Source organism: Perissodus microlepis, chromosome 7 (genome assembly GCF_051167445.1).
Source record: "Perissodus microlepis isolate ML-2025 ecotype Zambia chromosome 7, ASM5116744v1, whole genome shotgun sequence".
NCBI lineage: Eukaryota > Metazoa > Chordata > Actinopteri > Cichliformes > Cichlidae > Perissodus > Perissodus microlepis.
In genome coordinates, this window is record NC_140467.1 from 49,082,369 (window position 1) to 49,104,129 (window position 21,761).

The 21,761-nt window shown below is 38.6% G+C and overlaps 1 protein-coding gene across 1 annotated transcript in view; it reads right to left on the reverse strand.

The window, feature by feature from the left end:
- The window catches only part of lamc3 (laminin, gamma 3), a 138,857-nt gene extending 117,306 nt beyond the window's left edge, over nucleotides 1-21,551 (reverse strand). Inside the window, exons 1-2 of the mRNA XM_084935632.1 lie at nucleotides 20,981-21,551; nucleotides 11,007-11,311 (exon numbers count right to left, since the gene is read on the reverse strand). Coding sequence (XP_084791758.1) covers nucleotides 11,007-11,311; nucleotides 20,981-21,368 — 693 coding nt within the window. The 5' untranslated portion in view covers nucleotides 21,369-21,551. The remainder of the gene's footprint in view (nucleotides 1-11,006; nucleotides 11,312-20,980) is intronic.
- Between the last annotated feature and the right edge of the window lie 210 nt (nucleotides 21,552-21,761).

Consider the following 21,761-nt stretch of genomic DNA (forward strand, 5'->3'; position numbering starts at 1 on the left):
AGTTGTCAAAATTACAGTTGCACACCTGCAGCGATGACAACTCATTAAACGGTAAATAAATAAAGGATTGATTTATTTAACTGGTGAAACATTGTGTAATAATCTTATTTTGCACTACTGCAATTTTCCACAGCAGTGGTCATTAATTGAATCATAATGTGTATGCAGTAATAAGAACAAAAAGCAAAAGCGCTCTACTTCACTAAGCACGGAGTAGGCATATCAGAGGAGGGGGTGGGGGAACCAGGCAGGCAAGTCGAGCTACACGGCATCACACTGTACACACGAAACATACCCCACTCTTCTGCTCACATCATATACCAAGCACACCCTCTGAATTTAAGCAGAATCTTTTTTCCCCTCTGACATGTCAGTGGCACTGTTGCCTTGCTTTGCTGCCTGCTGTTTCAATCAATCCACCGCCCCAGCATACACCGGTAGGCTCTGGTGGATATTTACTTATCACTCCCCAGGTTTTCTGTGTAGTATATTTGTGAGCTTGGAGCCTAGATGCAGAACTCTAAATGTATTCCGCTGCTGATATGAATCAATCATTTTAAATGGGAGCTGCCTGACTGCATTGATTGTGTGGAATCTTACTGGGAGATTTGGCCCAAATTAGTTTGTACACATAAAATTAATCATTAAATAAAGTGGATCATATTTTGCATACTTCCCTAGTTAAGATTTAATGCTCTGAGATACAGTAGATAACATTACAGGCTACATGAGAAAAATGGAATACTGTTGAATAGAATAAACTAGTATATAAGCCGGTGCTGACTGACATACCCATGCAAACCTAACCTGTTTTTCTTTTTACGGATGGAATCCTGTTAAGCCTTTTTACACACTAATGCAATAATTGATTGATTTTTCTATTCAGCTGGTCGCAGTGGTTCCACATACACAGCACTCTGGGAATTATCACATAGATGTTGACTGAGGAAGAGACACCAGAATCAAAAGTTGCGTTTTACTGAGGCTGTTCCTCTGAGACAAGCTGTAACTGTGGACACACCTGTGAGTCAAACTTTGCAAGACAGACAGATACAAGAGTTTGTGTGTGAATGAAAACAAAACCAGTTCAATGAATAGACATTATTATACTGTATACTCATAGGCCACCTGTTTCCCTGCACAACACAAATCTGATCAGCCAATCAGATGCTGGCAGCTCAGCATATTTAGCCATACGGACATGATGTCAAGATGTCCTGCTGATCTTCAAACGAGCATGAGAATATGGAAGAAATGTGATTTGAGTGACTTTGAACATGGCGGGGTTGTTTGCCCTTTAGTGCAAACTGAGCATCATTAAATGCCACATGCATGAGTATTGTTACTGTGTCCATCCTTTTATGAACACAGTGTACCGATCTTCTGATGGCTGTTTCCAACAGGATAATGCACCATGCTTTCTCCAAGCATGACATCCCGGTGCATTTCAGACCCAGCAACACGCTCAGACAAAAACTGGTTCACTCGAAAGACAAAACTCCAAAACACAGACTTAACAACGTGGTGTATGCTGTACAGTGCAGAGAGGAATGCCCGGACCTCTACATTGGAGAGACCAAACAGCCACTTCACAAGCGCATGGCACAACATAGAAGAGCCACCTCCACAGGACAAGACTCAGCAGTCCATCTGCATTTAAAGGACAAAGGTCACTCTTTCGAGGATGCCAATGTTCACATTTTGGACAGAGAGGACAGATGGTTTGAAAGAGGAGTGAAAGAAGCGTCTATGTCCACTGTGAGCGACCATCTTTGAACAGAGGCGGTGGTTTACGACACCAACTGTCTGCCATCTATAATCCAGTTTTGAGTTCCCTCCCCAGACGCCTTAACGCCCACTCACATCCTGGGCCATCTGACCTCAGGAATTTGCATGATAAGGTGGGGCCAGGTTTCACAATGAGCTCACCCGAAACCCTGGCTGATTGGGACCCACACCCAGTTTCACACCTTGGCTCAGGCGATTAGAGGATCATCAGGGGGTCCTTTTGTCCCTCTGCGGGGGGATACTCCCACTAGGTTTAAATCTGGGACTCCCCACCATTTGACCTTAGAACTGAAGAAGCTTCTCGGATGAGAGGTGAAACGTCTTCAAGCAACTTAAAGAAGTCCAGACGCTTTTCTTTGCAAGCTCCTTTGACTAGGCAAGGCAATTTTATTTGTATAGCACACTTTCAGCACAAGGCAATTCAAGGTGCTTTACAGGATTAAAATAAAACACAAAACACTATAAAAGTAAAATACAAAAAAACATTTACAAAAAAGCATTTACAATAAAACAATAATCAAGACAATAATTTATATGAAAAAATTAAAACAAACAGGTAGAGAGCCATAATAGGATCAGTTACTCATAAGCAAGTCTAAATAAGTGAGTTTTAATTTTAGACTTAAAAGAGTTCAGTGTCTCTGCAGCTTTGCATTCTCCCGATAATGTGTTCCAGATGTGGGGAGCATAGAAACTAAAAGCTGCTTCTCCATGTTTAGTTCTGGTTCTAGGGACGGTCAATAAACGAGAGCTGGAGGACCTGACTGTTCTAGATGGTTTGTACCATGATAGCAGATCCCTAATGTACTCTGGTGCTAACCCATTCAAAGATTTATAAACTAATAACAGCACTTTAAAGTCTATTCTCTGAGCTACAGGGAGCCAGTGTAATGACTTTAGAACTGGAGTAATGTGCTCTATTTTCTTGGTTCTAGTGAGAACACGAGCAGCAGCGTTCTGAATCAGCTGCAGTTGTCTAATTGATTTTTTGGGTAAACCTGTGAAGATACTGTTACAGTAATCAAGGCGGCTAGAGATAAATGCATGGATGAGTTTTTCTAGGTCTCCTCGTGTCATCAGTCCTTTAATCCTAGAAATGTTCCTCAGGTGATAGAAGGCTGACTTTGTTATAACTTTTATGTGGCCCTGGAGGTTCAGGTCTGAGTCCATTATTACACCTAAATTTCTGGCCTGGTCGGTAGTTTCTAGTTGGACCAGTTTAAGCTGATTACTGATATTTAATCGATCTTTTTTGGGTCCAAAGATAAGTACTTCAGTTTTGTTATTGTTCAGTTGAAGGAAATTATGAGACATCCAATTATTAATTTGCTCAATGCATTTATTAAGAGTTTGGATAGGTTCAATATCACCTGGTGACATTGAGATATAAAGTTGAGTATCGTCTGCATAATTGTGGTAGTTAATATTATTAGTAGTTATAATCTGGCTTAACGGGAGCATGTAAATGCTAAATAAGAGGGGCCCTAGGATGGAGCCCTGGGGGACCCCGCATGTGATTTCTATATTTTGTGATGAAAATTGGCTAATTGACACATAGAAGTTCCTGTTCTTAAAGTAGGACTTGAACCAGTCGAGTGCTGTACCAGAGAGTCCGGCCCAGCTCTCTAGACGTTCCAGTAATATATCATGATCAACGGTGTCAAACGCCGCGCTAAGGTCCAGTAGTACCAATACTGTGGATTTCCCACGGTCAGTATTTATACGGATGTCATTAAACACTTTGACAAGGGCTGTCTCGGTGCTGTGGTGCCTACGAAAACCAGACTGATAAATATCAAAGCGGTTGTTCATTGTGAGAAAGCTGTTTAACTGCTGGAAAACAGCTTTTTCAATAATTTTACCAATAAATGGAAGATTAGAGATTGGTCTGTAGTTTTGCATTAATGTGCTGTCTAGGTTCTTTTTCTTTAATATTGGTTTGATAACTGCTGTTTTTAAGGCTTTGGGAAAGACACCTGATAGGAGGGATGCGTTAACTATTTGGATCAGATCTTCCCTGATGGCTGGGAGGACCTTTTTAAGAAAACCTGTCGGTAATATATCCAAGCAGCAGGTGGCAGAGCTTAGATTCTCAATAATTTTATCGAGACTTGATTGATTTATTGTTTGAAAGTGAGTCATTTTCTCTGCACAAGTGCTAATTGGGCTTAACGTCGGTATTGGGGTTGAAACTAATGTGCCAATCGATCTTCTGATTTTCAAGATCTTTTCAATAAAGAAGCTGGCAAATTCATTGCAGGCCCTGGTGGAGCTTAGTTCAGGGGCTATTGCCACTGGAGGAGTGGTTAATCTCTCGACTGTAGCAAATAATGTCCTAGCATTGTTGTTGTTTCTATGAATAATCTCAGAGAAAAATGACTCCCTTGCATCCTTCAGGGCTAGCTGATACTTATTCAGCCTCTCTTTATATATCTCGCAGTGAACCTGGAGTCGAGTTTTCCGCCATTTTCTCTCAACACGCCGGCACTCTCTTTTTTCATTACATACCAGTGGATCACTTCTCCACGGAGACTTCTTTTTACTAGAGACAGTTTTAACCTTGAATGGTGCAATCTTATCCATCATGTCTAAGATTTTGGATAGAAAATCATCTGTCAGTTTGTTTACTGAATGTGTGTTGGTGGATGTTGGTGATTTAAACAAGGTGGAAGTGTACATCAGTACATCAATCAAATATGTACCATCAGTACACTTCCACTACACATCTATATGCATCTGTGCTGGATCACACATATGGTTTGCATTCATGCTTTATAACACATACTGTGTTATTGAAAAAAAAGTTAGGCTGTTGTTAGGTTGTGCACCTGTGCATGAAATGGACTTGAATCGGTGCATCCCATTTCATAACAATACTTTTCAAAACCACAAATGTGAGTCTTGTACACATGTATATCTGTGTTTAATCTTGTTTGGCATCGCAGGATTATCAAAATGTAATGGATTCAAAATCTAGGCAAGTATGCCTCCTAAACTGAATTTTGAGTAAAAATACTCCTTTTTGTTGTTTCCATGGGTCATTTGAGCGATAGAAACAAACAGAAACAAACACCATATGATGTAATAGCAGATCCACGTTTAGTTGGGGGACATGTCAATCACATATGTACCGTATAAAGTATAAAGACACCTTTTTGGTTAGTTGTTGAAATTCTTCAAGATGAAACATACGATGGACCCAACAACATGCACACATTATGAGGTTGGCGAACATATAGGAACTTTGCTAATGATTTCTATTTTTCCTTTTTTTATGCTTTTAACTTTCCCTCACACAACTTCTAACTGAACTCTAGTGGTCATAAAAGATTAAAGTGTCCGCAATAGCCTGTCTTTCTTTCACACTAGTTATAACTCTTGGACTACCTGCTTCCCATTCGTCCTTTATATAATCCTTAGTCCCTTAATTACTTAATCCCACATAATCCTTTCATGGCGAGAAAGGCATTTCTTTCTGTGTTAATTCATGAAGCTGAAAAAGTGAACTGAAAAAGTAATGCTCTTTTCACAATACCTCTTGAAAGCAGCCCGTCCTTCCAGCCTAGAGTTTAGCCTGCTATTGTCCCAGCTGCCGTAGTCAGAGTTTTATAAGAGACAGATACAGAGGCCAAAATAGCAGCACAGCGGTGAATGGCTAGTGTGAAGGGATTAATCAGAAAAAGACAGTTTAATAATTTCTAAACTAGAAAACTGGGGTGCAGCTGTGTTTTCTAGCAAGCATTGAACTTCTCTTATGCAAATAAATAAATATATATATATAAATAAATGGTGGCTCCACCGCCATAAGAGGTGAAACAAAGTAATACACACCAGAGAGGAAAGAGAGAGCGAGAGATGCAACAATGAAGCGGGAGAATAATGGGAATGTGGAGAGAAGATTCTTGTGCTTGTAGAAATATCCAGAGTGGTCTTTTTTGACAGTGGGTTAAGAGGCTATTGCTAAGCCACAGACATATTTATTTTTTCCATTCACTCTCCTTCCATTGTTGTCCTAGCGGGACAGATGGAGTGGAGTCTTTTGGAGTCCAATCCAGTTCTGTCGTCCCTTTCCTCTTTCATGCAGCTGTTTGTCATCTTACTGACAGTTGCCTGCCACACAATGTGCCGAACCTCTAACAACACTAAAGCTAATCCAATAGTGCATTTCATTTCTATTTTCAATGCAGCTAGATGCAAGGGAACCTTACATAGCAGAGATGTGGCGAGAATGTCCTTATCCTTCTCAGCGCGGCTTAGCTCGTGCTTGAGAGATGATGTGGCTTCAGTCGCTGCCTTCTACCCTCCGTCTTTTCCCAGTTTAAAATGTGATCACTCTTGAAGAAAGCAGCCTCTTTCTGCTCTGCAGGAGGTGGAACAAACATCACCCATTTAAAGAGTCTTAGTTGAGGACTGGATTTTTTTTTTTTCTTTTATGGAGACAGCGCATGGCAGAGGAAGCATGTATGTGCTGTTGTGGAAAGAGGTGGGCACCATAATTGGATCTGAGGTGTGGTCAAACAGTTTTACAAATAGGCAGGTTTTAACAAAAAGTTTGTAACACCAACAAATGACTATGTGAACGATTTCACAAAGATCTGCGTATTTTTCACTGAGGCCATTTTGTTTTTTTATTTTAAAATCCAATTTGTATATATTCAAATATTCAAATCAAATGTTCCTGAAACGAGCAAGTGTGGGGGGATGAAAGCCTGCAGAAACCATGAACTTCAACAGTGAGCTAGAAAGAAAAAAGACCTGGATTTAGTCATGTTACGAATAAATCACCTTAAATGTCATTTGTAATGGTTGTATACTGTGAACAGAACATATTGGCAGGACGAGCAACACAAATCGCCCCCCACCATTCTCATGTTTAGGGTAGGTGAGGCAAGGTTAAATTGCATATCCCCCAGATATCCTCACTAACTCTTCTTATTTAATGATGCGGAGGAGGACGGCTTACTTTACAGAAGTGCTAGTTTGGCTCTGTCAGGTGTATTTTCACACTAAATTTTAGGAGGACGGTCAGATATAAGAATGTGTTATTATTATTTTCTGGAAGACGTTGCACAGGACAGGAGGAGATCTGACTGCGGACTGATCTCGAGGAGCCGGACTTTTGTTGTAATGTTTTAAATGAGTAGAAGTTCCCCTTTTTCAAGGTCTTACAAAGTTTTTCTTTGGATATTGTGTCCTTTTATTAAAGCCCTTTTACACTGACCATTCAAGTATTAAGTAAAAGGTCCTAACTCAAAGGATAAACCTGTTAATGATATGCGATACTGCAAATTTTTGTATTAATTGAATACCAAGTATTGAAGGCCAGTATTACCAATACAAATACTAATAGTTTTAACTTATAAAGTCAATTTATGTAGCAGAGGGCAGTGTCATGATTTCTGAGATGAATCATCATCAATTTTCTGAATTCTAATCACATTTTATTGACCACTGAATCACTGTGATTTTTACTTTCCATAGGAATCAGTTAACACCATAAAACAAGCCTTTCAGCTTTTTCTGTATTTGAAACTGGGTTTTTTTGGAGACGTGGAATGTAAATGTGTCTGTCGCTAAAGCACTTTGGACCAACTTCAGTTGTTTAAATGGGCTGTGTATGTAATAATGAAACAGACCTGACAGTCAACACAAAAAGGTCATTATATTCAAACATTTTTCATAGCTCATGTTTAATTTCCAATAAAATAATGTATGAATTGTACCACATTTCAGTGGGCAGAATATATTATCTGAATGTCTGAATATAGTCTAAAGATAATTGGTCTGCTAATGTAGCAAGTATGATGACCAATAACACTTTAACATTAACTAATGCTGAAGATCCAACATCAGTCATGATTGAAGCATTACTTTCACCAATATATAGGCTACCTGGTTATTCTTTGCCTCTCTGAAAGACTGTGACAGCAGGCTCTGGGTCCGTCTGAGGGATTTACTTCCTCCTCTCTTCAATTCTTTCAGTGCTTGTTCTCTTTTTAGTGGTCCTTTATGTCTTTATACAAGTTGGTGGTGTTGAATTTCCTTCCAACACACATTGCAGTTTGCAGTTATTTAATGTATTGGTGTAAAGTGCTTCAACACGATGCTTGCATTCAAAGAAGAACTTTGAACATCCCTCAAGAAGCCTGGAGAACTATTCATTAAGACTACTGTGAAGAAAAGTGTGACTGTTTATCTTTTAGAACTGTTCCTTCTTAAGTCAGTAAAATAAAGACTTGCTTTTATTCTGTTAATGTTGTGAATCTTTGAGTAAAGAAGGGAAAGTACAGTTCCTTCTGATTAAAAGGGTTGTATGAGACTATCTAAATACTTCTAAATACTACTAATTTATGTTTCCTGCTTACTTGTAAATGTACAACTAGCCAATGTACTCTAGTATTGGGTACTGTGGATTTATTGGCCCACCTGGCACCACAGTTTCTTTCCATGGCAGAAGGATGTGGTTCTTGCCTTATGTGTGTCATGTGAGTATCTGCAACTCACAACTGTATTGATTTAAAGGTCACAGAGGCCTGGAGCCTACCCTAGCTGCAATAGTTTAAGAGGTGGGGGACAGCCTGGACAGGTCGCCAGTCTGTAAAGAGCGTTAGTTTGAAGCTGAAATTCTTAATGTGTATAATAACCCAAGTTAAGGGAGGGATGGAGAAGATGCCAGTGTTGTGAAAAACTATGAACCGGAAATGACAATCCACATATTCTCAGGTTGCTTTCATGTTTTACACCGGTGTGTGCGCGACAACAAGTGTACATAACCTATCTGTACACGAGGCCTCTCGTTCTCCGTCGCTGCGTATTTGTGGAGGAAGGTGAACAAGCCCCACCCACAGTGAAAGTCAGGAGCATCGAAGCAGTGGGACAAGAAATTACAGCAGAATGATTTCCATCTTATAAAACTGAAGCTTTCTACACAGCAGACACGACTCCTCTCTTGGTTAGTAGTTATTTTAGTGCATTCTGGGGTCTGTCTTTTCATCCTCCATTTCTCTTTACTGTTCTTGAATGTTGCGATGGAGCATCTCCCAGCTGTTAACTGTTATGTTACCTGCACTTTTGATTAAAACCGCAAGTAAGAGGGATCGCATTTAATAGAGGTCCATTCTCCCTGCACTCATCATTGCTCCCAGTGGTCGTTGATAAATCAATATGCAGGACATTTTTACTGGTATAGCACCCAGCTCTGTCTACAAAGTTATGAATATAAATATACATTTGTCTTTACGTGTGCTTTTGCATTAAATTTAAAATATAAAAGTTGTATAACTTTCAGCTCACAGCTCACATTACTTTGCATGTATATATGATTTATGTCATTTCGAGTGACTTTATGGCTTTGAGTATTTAAGGTCCAGCTAAAAATAAAAATAATAATAATACAGTAATAATAATAACAGTAATAATAACTCTCTCAGAATTACAGAAATAACTCACAAATTCAATGTTTTGTCATCCCAGGATGCCAGGACGTAAATTACTGCCTGGGCATTGTGCTTTCCCCTTTCCGTTTCACTTGCTTTTTGCTTTGGATTTCACTCACTGGTCTTATTAAGCACAAAACAAAAACAAAAAGAGAACTACTTGGTTACAATTAGGACAAGATTGTGGTTTGTGGTGAAATGCTCCATTTAACAACATTATCCCTGCAAATTAAATAACGACACTAACCCAGTATGTTAAATTTGACGCCACAGGGTCTTTCATATTTGTAACATACACGTCACCAGTGCCAAAATCCAGTGTGTATCAGTGTGTGTTTGTAAGTTGGCAGTGGCTTTAGAAAAAACAAAAAACAGCTGCATATGAGTCCCCGGAAATGTGCTGCTTAAAATTTCTTTGGTTAATTTATAGGATCCACTGCTTGCCCACTGCTTACTTTTTTCCCACTATTTTCAACCACACACACATATGTTTCTTTCATATGTTCATAAATAGTATTAGTAATGTATGAAGCATATGGTTCCTTCAGTCTTGTAGGATCTCTCTGTCCTAATTAGACAGCTTAATTTATTTTGACATGATTACTTTTGTCTATTTAGAACATACAGTAATTATCAAGGCTTTCTGGTGGTCGATACTTAATAATAAAGGAAAAAATGAAAAAATGTTTTCCAACTTAAGTTGCAATATAGGAAACATGTGAACAGATGCATGTATGAATGCATACTCATAGCACCATCAAAGCAAAAGGAGTGGCTGCATAAAGTACTTTATTTTCTCATTTTTAGATACGGTTTACCGTGCCCACCCCTCCCAGACTCGCCCACAAGAGACTTCCATTAATTCAGCACAACCCTCTCAAGGCTTCATCAATGTTAATCAGAGCTAAACATAACATTAGATTCACTTCAGCTGCTTTGAAAAAGGCTCGAAGGCATGCATATACATGCATGGCTACGGGATGTTTGTTTGTGTGAAAGTGTGTGCAGTTGAGAGGCTTTGATAAAATCAGTGCTTGAAGGGGGGGCAAGAACATTACATGCACTTATAAACTTTACATCAAGTTATGCCGTGCTGTTAACACTGTTATCACGCGAGCAGCTGTTACGTCCAGAGAAGCCTGCTGCTACTGCTTATTCTCACATTTAGATATATTCATTTCCTCTAAGAAAATTAATATGAGCAGAAGCTAGCACCCATTGTGGATTATCATCAATGTAATGTATCAAATATTTCTTTTCATGTTATATCTACATGAATATTTGCCATTTATGATAAATATGTATTTTTGAATGCATTTTGGATTTTTATTTGTTAAAAAGTTTTTTTCTTTCACTTTGCTACAGTTTATGATTATATTAAGTAAAGAAAACAGCTTTGAAAATCAGTGGCAATGGGTCTGATGGAGTGATAGATTCCAGTTTTTAAATTGTGATTCAAATAGTCATAAATACATACAGAGGAGAGGCATAAGTGAGTGTCTACAGCCTCCTTAAAAGCACTGAGGCTCTGTCATGGTTTGGGTCTACAGTTGAGCAACTGGTGTTGGATATCACGTCAAAATTGATTAAATTATTTACACAGAGAAGTATAGATATTGATCCAGCATGGGATGCTATCTGATTGGCAAAAGTGACATTTTAGCATAACAATCATCCGAAACACACTCCCAATGCAATAACAGCATATCTGCAGAACACATAATGAAACACTATCAGTCATGAATACATGTATACATGTCACCCAACAAAATGCATCCTCACCTGCAACACCAAGCTTTGGTCAAAGTTGTAGGCACTGGGCCGACCTTCCAGTGTGGAGAAAGCAACGTTTCCTCCAGTGAGGGGCGAGATATCGCTGAACTCGTCTGTACATAAAGCAGTCCTTTCATCATCCCCTGGGCGAATGTAACCTTTAGCGTCTCTCTCATAGGTCTTTCGACAAGAAGCGCTGTAATACTGGTAAGGTAACCAGGCCCCATCGTTTTCTGTACGCTTGTAGATGGCAAAGCTCTCTGGTCGACTGGTGTAGAATTTCAGTCGTATGTAGGTTATCTCAAAGGATTTCCCTGTGAAAAACAAATAAAACATGAATAAAAAGGTCTAAATGAGTACAGACGATTTCAGATTTAATTTGTGAAAAAGAAAAAAGCAATCACTGCAACTAATAGCTCGAACACAATTGAGGAGATGCAACCAGATTTTTCGTTTGACTTGCTGTTGAGGATTTAGCAAATCTGCCCGTCTTGTGCTGTACTTGTTGCATTGTAAATGAAGAAATACAAAGTGTTGGTTCAAAATACATCAACTAGGTCAGCGGTCCCCAACCTTTTTTGCACCACGGACCGGTTTAATGTCAGACAATATTTTCACGGACAGGCCTTTAAGGTGTCGCAGCTAAATACAACAAAATAAAATGATTCAACCAAGACAAAAACTGTGGTATATTGTAAAAATAATAATAAACATGAATTCACTGTCTAATTGTGTAACTTTACTCCCAAAAACGCCCTTTAATGCTCTCTGGTTGCTATGGTAACGCATAAATATTTCTTTCAAAATAAGACACACAACTACAACACGGGAAAAGACCAAGGGAAACTGAGTTAACGATAAAAACCCTGAAAGCCATAAATTTTACACCCGAGCCTCAACTCTCGCATCTCGGTACCAAACAACTCACAGACTGGTACCGGTCCATGGCCCGGGGGCTGGGTACCGCTGACCTAGATACATTTGTGATGGTATGAGAGGAAGAGGTTATAAAAGGATGCCAGTAACATTTGCCCACCGGTTTGCATGCCAGAGTCAGGAGGGGATATTTTTCTTTACAGCACTTCCTGTTTAGACAACTGCAGTAGGGAGGTCAGTGATTAATGCTATAGCTCTTGTCCCAATATAGAAAGCTGACATCTTCTTCCTGAATCAATGCTTCTTTTTGATTGAGGGGTGTTATTACCCCCACTGTTTACTCACTGTTGACAGTTCAAACAATAACCTTGGAGCCATATCGTGGGGGATTAACTGGGTAGACACAAAATGAAGTCATATTGAGACCAGAATGAGAAGAAGCATGTAGAAACTCTCTTAACAGTCTTCTTCAGTGCACTCTGGGGTATTTTTCTACATCATTAGATACTAAGTCTCAATCGCTCTGCACATTCGTGGAGGGGTGCTATCCGCTGGTACAGCTGTAATGACATCTGTTGCTATTTTTCTGCCAAGTTAGAGCTAGGCATCTTTGTCTCTTGTCTCTGCAGAAATCTCTAATGGTATCATTCCTTTGGGATCTCTAAGATCATTTAGCTTTCATTTACTCGCTGCGTGAGGTGAGCTCAGCCCTGCTGGGACTCAGGCAAGAGACATAAAAGATGCACAATATGAAGCAATTGTTGGATATCCCCTGTGATGAAATGTAGACTAATAACAGATGATATTTGTATGTTTTTATGCTTAATGTTTAATGATTCATGATCCATATTCACTCAGGAGTGCATTAAAATATTCATTAGTTTATGTGGGCACAGCAAAGGGATTTTTTAGTTGTTGAACTTAATTTAGCAAAGTAACATATAACAAAAGAATACCTGTCCACTGTGTACACTGCTGAAATGCATCCAAATAAGTAGCATTCTTACACTTCAGGGATGTAAAATGAACATCTAATCCTTTTTGTGAATAATGTGCAATTATATTTTACTCTCATGAATAGGGATGGGTATCGAAAACCGGTTCTTGTTGAGAACCGGTTCCCACTGTTTCAATTCCTTGGTATTGTTTGCCATTTTTGCAAACGATTCCCTTATCAATTCCAGTCGCCCCGAATGATGTCACCACGTTGCGGAACGTCATTTACCTGGCAGGAAACAGGCGCCTAAGCGGCTCAAAAGCTCAAAAGTTTGATTATACTTTACGAGAACGGATGACAACAGGGCAACTTGCAATACTTGCAAAGTGGATATTTCATGAGGAAACACTACGAATATGCAAAAGCATTTGCTCACAAAACACGCGATAACCTTAAATGAATGTCGTGTTTTTAATTCCGCTCCGGACTCGTGAATCTCAACCCAGCAGCAGCGGTAACGTTTGCACGTCCTCTCCCGTTAATGCGGCAGGTAAATAATCAACTAACAGTGCATATTATGTTAGCGCGATCCGCCTTATTACAAACCTGCCATTACTGTGCATTTAGGTGACCATGATGAGAGAGAGAGTCTGGCTGGCTCAGATGCTGGCAGTTCTCGCTGCAGTCTACCGGTAGCGTCTCCTTTCAGGCCAGGATAGACGAATGTCACCGAGCAGTGACTAAGTTTGTGGTAAAAGGCTCGCACCTATTTGCCACAGCAGATGCCCCCGATTTTCGGTAAGTGAATGTGTTTAATTGTAGGCAGGGACATTACTGGATATTCTTGTGTAATTGCTACAGAATAATTTATGTTATACTTTGTTATTGCTACAGATGAATATTTATTCTATTATTTTACAGTTACAATTTTTTTTCCTGGGGACCCTGTGACACCCCATGGAAGAGCCATAGGCTGTGGATCTCTTAAGATCTCACTGTTGGGTTTGTAAGGCCATGTTACTCCTAAATTTCTATCTTGTTCAAAGAGAAGATATAAAACAAAGTTCTAAGCTAATCGACCTTGATTGATTGATTTTTTGATTGACTGGTAATTTATTTCAACATGTGAACAATATACAAGTACATTTAGAAAAGAAAATAAGAAAGAAAAAATACTATACAAATTACATACAAAAAAAAAAAACGTTCTGATTAATTTACATGTTGAAAGGGAGTTGGAAGAAGTATACACTTATTTAATCCCACCCCTTTGCCATAAATTATCAGTGAATATTTAGTCAGCTTCCTTACTGATATAATTTGTAATAAAAATAGTGAACAGATTTCTGATATACTATATACTATAATATCACATCATGAGTTTTTTGTTTGTTTGTTTGTTTTTAAATAGAGACATTCACTTAATTTAAATATTTTCCTTTTCTTTATAGTTCGAGAAGATCATATTTTTATAACTCTTTTTGAACAGTTTTATGTTTGGACATTTCTTTAATTCCATATTCAGACTGTTCCATAGTTTCACTCCATGAACAGAAACACAAAAGCCTTTTCTTGTAGTACGTACCTTCATTGTTTTGAAGCTACAAAAACCCCTTAAATTATAACTTCCTTCTTTCAAAAAAAAAAACATACTCTGAATATTACCTGGCAGTTCTTTATTTTTTGCTTTGAATAGAATTTGTGCTGTTTGGAATTTCACTATATCATCAATTTTCAATATTTCAGACTGCAAAAATAGTGAGTTTGTATGTTCCCTATAACCTGCATTGTGGATGATTCAAATTGCTTTTTTTTGAAGAGTAAAAAGTGAATGTAATGTGGTTTTATAGTTATTGCCCCAGACCTCTGCACAATAGCTTAAGTATGGTGAAACCAGTGAACAGTATAGAATATGAAGTGATGTTCTGTCGAATACCTGTTTTGCCTTGTTTAGTACTGCAATGCTTCGTGATACTTTGGAATGAAGATATCTTACGTGAGCTCTCCAGTTAAGTTTTTCATCTATTATTACCCCCAGAAATTTATTTTCACTGACTCTTTCAATATCAACACCATTTATTTGAATCTTTGCATTTGTATTTAAACTACTATTTCCAAATAACATAAGTTTAGATTTATTCAAATTTAATGATAATTTATTTTTATCAAGCCAGAACTTCACTTTACTTATTTCATTAGTCATATCCTCCAATAAATTCTGCAGATCATCACCAGAGCAAAAAATGTTTGTATCGTCAGCAAAGAGAACCATTTTTAATACTTTGGACACTTTACAGATGTCGTTAATGTACAAGTTGAAGAATTTTGGACCCAAAACTGACCCTTGGGATACACCACAAGCAATGTCCATACATAAGGAGCAACCACCATTTATTTTCACAAACTGCTTTCTGTCACTTAAAGAACTCCGGACCCAATCTAAAACTACCCCTCTGACACCATAACGTTCCAGTTTTCTTATTAATATATCATGATCTATAGTGTCAAATGCCTTTGTCAAGTCTATGAATAACCCAGCCACATATTGCTTTTTGTCTATGGAATTTGTGATGTATTCTACTGAATCTAATAGTGCCAATGATGTTGATCTGCTTGATCTGAATCCGTACTGACTCTCAGTGAGTAGTTTATGTTTATCTATAAATTTTTCCAGTCGGTTTTTAAACAGTTTTTCACGAACTTTGGAGAATTGAGGTAGTAAAGAGACAGGCCTGTAGTTTGTGAAATGATGTTTGTTTCCAGATTTGTATAGAGGTATAACTTTTGCTATTTTCATTCTGTCTGGAAATCGACCAGTTTGAAATGATAAATTACAGATGTATGTAAATGGTTTTATAATAGCCTCAATGACTCTTTTAACCACTATCATATCAATATCATTACAATCCAAAGATTTCTGATTTTTACATTTTTTGACAATTTCAAAAACTTTATTTTCATCAACGGCTGTGAGAAACATAGATCTAGTGTTCTCCTTTTTTAAAAAGAATCGATAAGAGAATCGAATCGTTAAACAGAATCGAAAATGGAATCGGAATCGTGAAAATCTTATCAATACCCATCCCTACTCATGAAAAACTTTAAAAGTTATACAATATTAAGTGGTCAAAGAAGTGTATTAAAAATCATACTCCCTGAAAGTAGTGTTGTAGATATGTACTACTTGTAACTTAATACCAAGAGGGACGCTATTGAGCACTGAAAATTAAGTTTGCACGGCCAGTAAAACAGCTTTGTTTGACTTTACAGAGCAGATCTAGAATCATGTGCATTAAAGATCCAGCCTAAGCTTTCAATGTTTTCTCCAGATACACAAATGCACCGTGGATATTTTGACAATGTTTACTGAGAATAAGCGTCGTATGCTGGAGCAGTTCAATGTCTGACTTGTTCTGACTCATCCGTGTCAACTTGACACAGCTACTCTCATCTGCCCAGACTAAACCCAACACAAGCACTGTAGACTGTTTACATTCTGTTTACTCTCCGAGCGGAGATTTTTGAAATCAACAATCAAACGTGGGAGTGGATTTGTCCTCTGATCACGCTATATCTCAGAGTTTGAGACCAATTCTTACTCTGTGACAGGATTACGTGTCCTATGTGAGCCGATGCTCAGGCTGTGAAGGCATCACGCCAAATGAGGCAGACTTTTATCGTTGTTTTACATCAGAAACAGGATGTTGCTTTTCTTTCACTGCGCTGAATGAGAACCAGCTGCAGACATCAGTGGGTGCTGTTAGAATGTGTGTGTGTGTTTGTGTGGCTCATCCAGTCTTTATGGGAAAAAACCTGACCCCAATTCCTTACCAGCAAACTGCCTGGCATTTTTTTTCTTTTCCACCCCTTCTTCCTCATTATGTTTTGTTTACTCCCCTTGAAGCAGCCCGACTCCCCCTTTCCTCTTAACTCTTCCACAGACCCGCTCTGACCTGGCTGCAGTGTGTGTCCCTGCGTCCTACTGCTGTGTTTATCATTGCCGCATTTGCCTGCGTTCCCTTCAGAGAGCGCTTGTTTTGTTTGGAGAGGCAGAGGGAAACAGTGATGTCTAAAGAACCCCCCGCCAACAACCCAGATGGATCACACAGTTTTCATGTGAACCAAAAGTATGCCACGCATACAAAATTTAGGGATGTTCAGTTACATAAAAAGTGTGTGATGTGAAAACTTAGTCATCATTCACTTAGGAATACAGTGTCAGGATGGAAGCATCAAAGCCGCCGGGTATAGGAAAACAAAGTTGGCAGATAGGGCAGTGGGAGCAAAGGTCAGTTCAGTCTCAGGGAGACAGACTTGTAGGTGCTGGAATAGTTAAAAGAATAACAAACTCTCCAATAACAAAGAAAATACCTTTGCAGCAGCAGGAGCACTGCCACCTTTTTCCAGGAAAAGAACTAGCCAGAAAATATAAACAACAAAGCCTCAAAGCACAGTCAGACATCTGCTTGCTATTGGAAATCAATACTCTCCATTTGATTGAGGTACTTCCTGTTTTCAGAGCACGTGATGTAACCGCTCATCTGTGCGCTGACATTTTCAACTTCTCTCATCATTTTTGTCCTTGTCTCTTTTTTCTTTGAAACACAACTTTCTGACAGGGAGCACTCATCTTCCCTCTACTGCATAGGTAGGGGAAGATTGGGGGGGAAAGGAAATGTATGTGTGAACAAGTAAAAGCCTTCCCTGAATGCTATCAGCCCAAATAAACCTCTGCTACAAAGATACTATAGATACATGTTACAGACTATACACACTGAGAATATAGTTGGATAGATTTTACTCAAGTTCAGAAAAAAATCCATGCATTCCTCTTTTTACCAAGTGAACCAAAGCCCTCACTCCCAGGCAGGCTAGGGCAGGCAAGTGGACACTGGCAGGCACTTCTCCAATAAATTTGTAACCCCAAACTGAGAATGCAGTCAAGCTATCTCCATTATAAAATATTTGATCTGCTGCTCGACCTCTGTCTTTATTCTATTTGTTTATTGATAATATAGATAGCCTTCCAGTAGCTGTACATTGAAGCAATACATTATAAAATAGTAGGGCACAAACCAGAAGGTGAGGGCTTAGGGAATGTTTTAATAAGGTATTGTGTCAGAGTGAACTAACTCTGTTATGTATACATATTTCTGGGAATACGTCTCTCAAGGTTATTGAGAAGAATATTTAGAATATTTAAATCAAACATGAAAACTGATTTATTAACATTTGCAACAATCAAATTACATGTTTAACACAAAACAGAGCATGTCTACGAGAGGCCAAACGGAGTGCAAATTAAGAAAACACCAGCAATAAGAAAAACGCTGCAAAAGCACACAAAACACAACGGAAATAGGAAAAAACACAAGGGAAGTGTTTCTGGGGAGACAATAACCCGACGGACCAGTTGCAGGAACCCCAAACATGGTAGGCATGATTTATCATGATTCATATAATACTGATGACGTATTTTTAGGCTAAAAGTTAGGCTAACACGCTTTCATCTTTTCTTTCCTCACAAAACCGATAGAACCTCCAGTTCTTTTAAGTGTCTTAGCATATTTTGGTTCCTGCAACTGGTCCGTCAAGTTATTGTCTCCCCAGAAACACTTCCCTTGTGCTTTTGGAAATCTGTTTTGTCCTATTTCCGTTGTCGTTTTTCCTATTTCCTTTTTCCTATTTCCATTGTCGTTTTTCCTACTTCTGTTGTGTTTTGTGTGCTTTTGCAGTGTTTTTCTTATTGCTAGTGTTTTCTTAAGTTGCAGTCCGTTTGGCCTCTCAGGGCCACCGTACATCCAGTGTTGCCAACTTAGCGACTTTGTCGCTATATTTAGTGAGTTTTCAGACCCCCTTAGCGACTTTTTTTTCTAAAAAGCGACTAGCAACAAATCTGGCAACTTTTTCTGGTGTTATTGGAGACTTATTTGTCTTTTGCATTGTTATTAATAAACAGAGAAATTAAAATCTACAAACCCAATGTCGGACATAACAGAAAAAAGCAAAAAGCACTTGCTTGTAATTTTGTTGGAACAAAAGAGGCATTTGAATAAATTCCACCATTTGCTTCTTTGAATTTTTTTATAAAAATAAAACCCAGAGGAGATTTCTAGCAATGGCATTCTACTGAAATTGGCAACAATGTAATTAGAGTGTTTTTGTGAGATAGTTCCCATTTAATTTGAGTGAACTGAGTGGAACTGCAAAAATAATCATTTACACCTGCTTTTAACCCCAAAATGGCACTTTTGTCAACATCAGCACATAATAAAAAAAATTAACAAAGACGTGAAAAAAAAAACAATTGTATTTTTTTCCTACTTTTAGCATCAAGTATAAACTTTTCCTAAAGTTGACTTTGTGAAGTATGAGTTTCAGTTGCTAGGTATAGCTTAACTGGAATACAGACAGATCTCATTTTAGCATTCAGGACCATTGTCATTTTCAGGACTATTGTTAGCTGTGTAGGCTGATTTGTTGTGGGTGTGCTGTCTTGTTAACAACCTGCCTATAGCATAATATAGGAAGAAGACACTGCTGACTTCTCTTCATTTGGGAAAAAACAATTTTGTGTGTTTGGACTGTTTCTGTATTTTTTGCAGGCAGAATAAAGCCAAAAAAGGGGAGATCAGGAAATATCTCTGTTCAGACTTTGAATCAAATGTGCTTAATATAATGCTCTGCATAAAAAGTAATTAAAATTAGATCAGTGTTAAAATCGACATTATAAGAAATAAGCTAAATATTTTTCCTGGGTATGTCAAATACATATATGAACCATCTGGGTGATAAGAGACCTTTAATTGCAGAAAGGCACACAAGCCCAGCTCAAAAAAATAAATGGAACGGGGAAAATAATTGCATAAAAAGATTTGTATTAATGCGTTTTAACAGTAATCGCCACATTTTAATTCAGTTATAGTGACAAATGTGCTGTGCTGCTTATTTCAGCAGTTTTGCACAGCATGGTAATGGGATAATGATGTTAATGGCTGGAGTGAGAAATGTCAAATGTGTTCACAGTGCACAAAATGTGCGTCAGAGGCATTTTTTCAGGGGGAAAGAGGACACAAAGAAGGCAATTTAAAACAAAAACAAAACAAAAAAAATATGATTTAACTTGTGTGTCTGATTTGCTGAAAAAGTCCCAGGTAATGCAAATTAATTTACCTTCCTGACAAATATCTATTGCCTTCCAAATATGATTCATGTAAATGCCTCGCTAACTTCCCGTGTCCCTCTTCTTCTTATTCTTCTTATTATAAGCTACTTATTGCCTACAGTTTCTCTAAAAAACACATGATGGCTTCAGTTTCATTCATAGTCAGTTCTATATTTGCTTCAAAACTGTGAATTTAACCTGTAGCAGAAGATTAATGCTAATTTGTAATGACACCATGTGAAAGTGTGGATGTCAAGTTAAAAAAAAAAAAAAAGGTTAGATAACAGCCTGATTTGTTTTTAATGCTATCTATGAAGGCTGCGTGATGTGGTGCTATCAAAGTTTGATTCTGGGCCAAATCATATTCTTAAAATAAGTTGAGTGGCAGCCAGAATTGAATGGGTTCATACTCCATGACAGCATGTGGGCTAAATTAACGATACCGTGGGCCTGAAGACCGTTACTTGGTGCCTGTTTATGCATGTCAGATGCAACTGTAGGTTATCTTCATGTAAAATCCCACCAAATTCTCAGACACGCTCTTGTGAAAGTGTCCTCACTGAAATACCAGAAGTCTAAGCTATGTCTGGGCCAAAGTGTTAACCTCAGAGTCAAGGCGGCCTAACAAAAATCATGTGTTCTGCAGCACATCTGTGTTGGATTAAAGATTTCTCCATCAAAGGCCTCGCAATACACAGAATAATGCATGAAGATATGGGTGTCCAGAAACCTAAAAAGCTGATGGTATCAAATTTCAGTGTGCAAAAAGAAACAAAAAAAAAAAACATGTACTGTATTTCTGTGAGATTCACACCAGACTGGAGTCTATCTGCAGTCTGTATAGGCTCAGATCATCAAAACAACAAATGCGGTGCCGTATTATAAACATATTTATACACAACATCAGTATAACAGAGACTATAAGTGAACTCTAGACATAGCTATTAGACCAAAGTAACGTAAAGACAGATACTTAAATTAAGTGTTCAGGATGTGTGCTCTTACCGAGGTGAAGGGTGAGGTTCACGGAGTTGGGATACTGGATACGAAAGTACATGGACTGACTTTGCCACCACGTGGGCTCCTCATTCCGGTGGAAGTCTGTCAGGAGGCTGGTATTGTGGCTCAGGTATGGATCTGAGGCATCACAGATGTGGCATGAACGAGTTGACCCTGTCTGCATGCAGTAGTCCTCAGGTGGAGAACCACACACATTGGAAGCCACCACCGTGCGACTGAAGGCAATATTCTCAAACTTGGGCATACAGCTGCTTGGCACACCCTCCTCATCATAGCAGGAGTCCATAGCAGCCCAAACAAAAAGGTGTAAGTGCAGATGAAGGGAGAGCAGAAGGGCAAAGACAAGAGGTCTCACAGTAAATGATGTATCCATGTCTACAGCAGTTACATTTACACTCCACAATCAAACATCCACACTATGTTTTGACAAAGTGATCCATACACATGAAGACCCTGATTTGAGAAAACAATCCAAGAATAGGAAATAGGTCCAGCTCAAAAGTTTCTTTGTCTGCTCTTTGTGGTGTGCCTCTGTTAGATCTCCCACATATGTTCTCCCTCTGTGGAGTGGAAGTTTATGCAGGAACTTCCCACATCGGGAGCAGCGCGAGGCAGAGGAGGGACAGGGGTGGGGGCTTGAGGATCAAACGGTTCATATAACTTCTCCACCTGCTGGTCGATAGACACATTACACCGTGACCAGCTTTAGATTTTGAGTGGATATGAGTGAAAAAAATATCATCTGAAAGGAAGACACATTCAACAT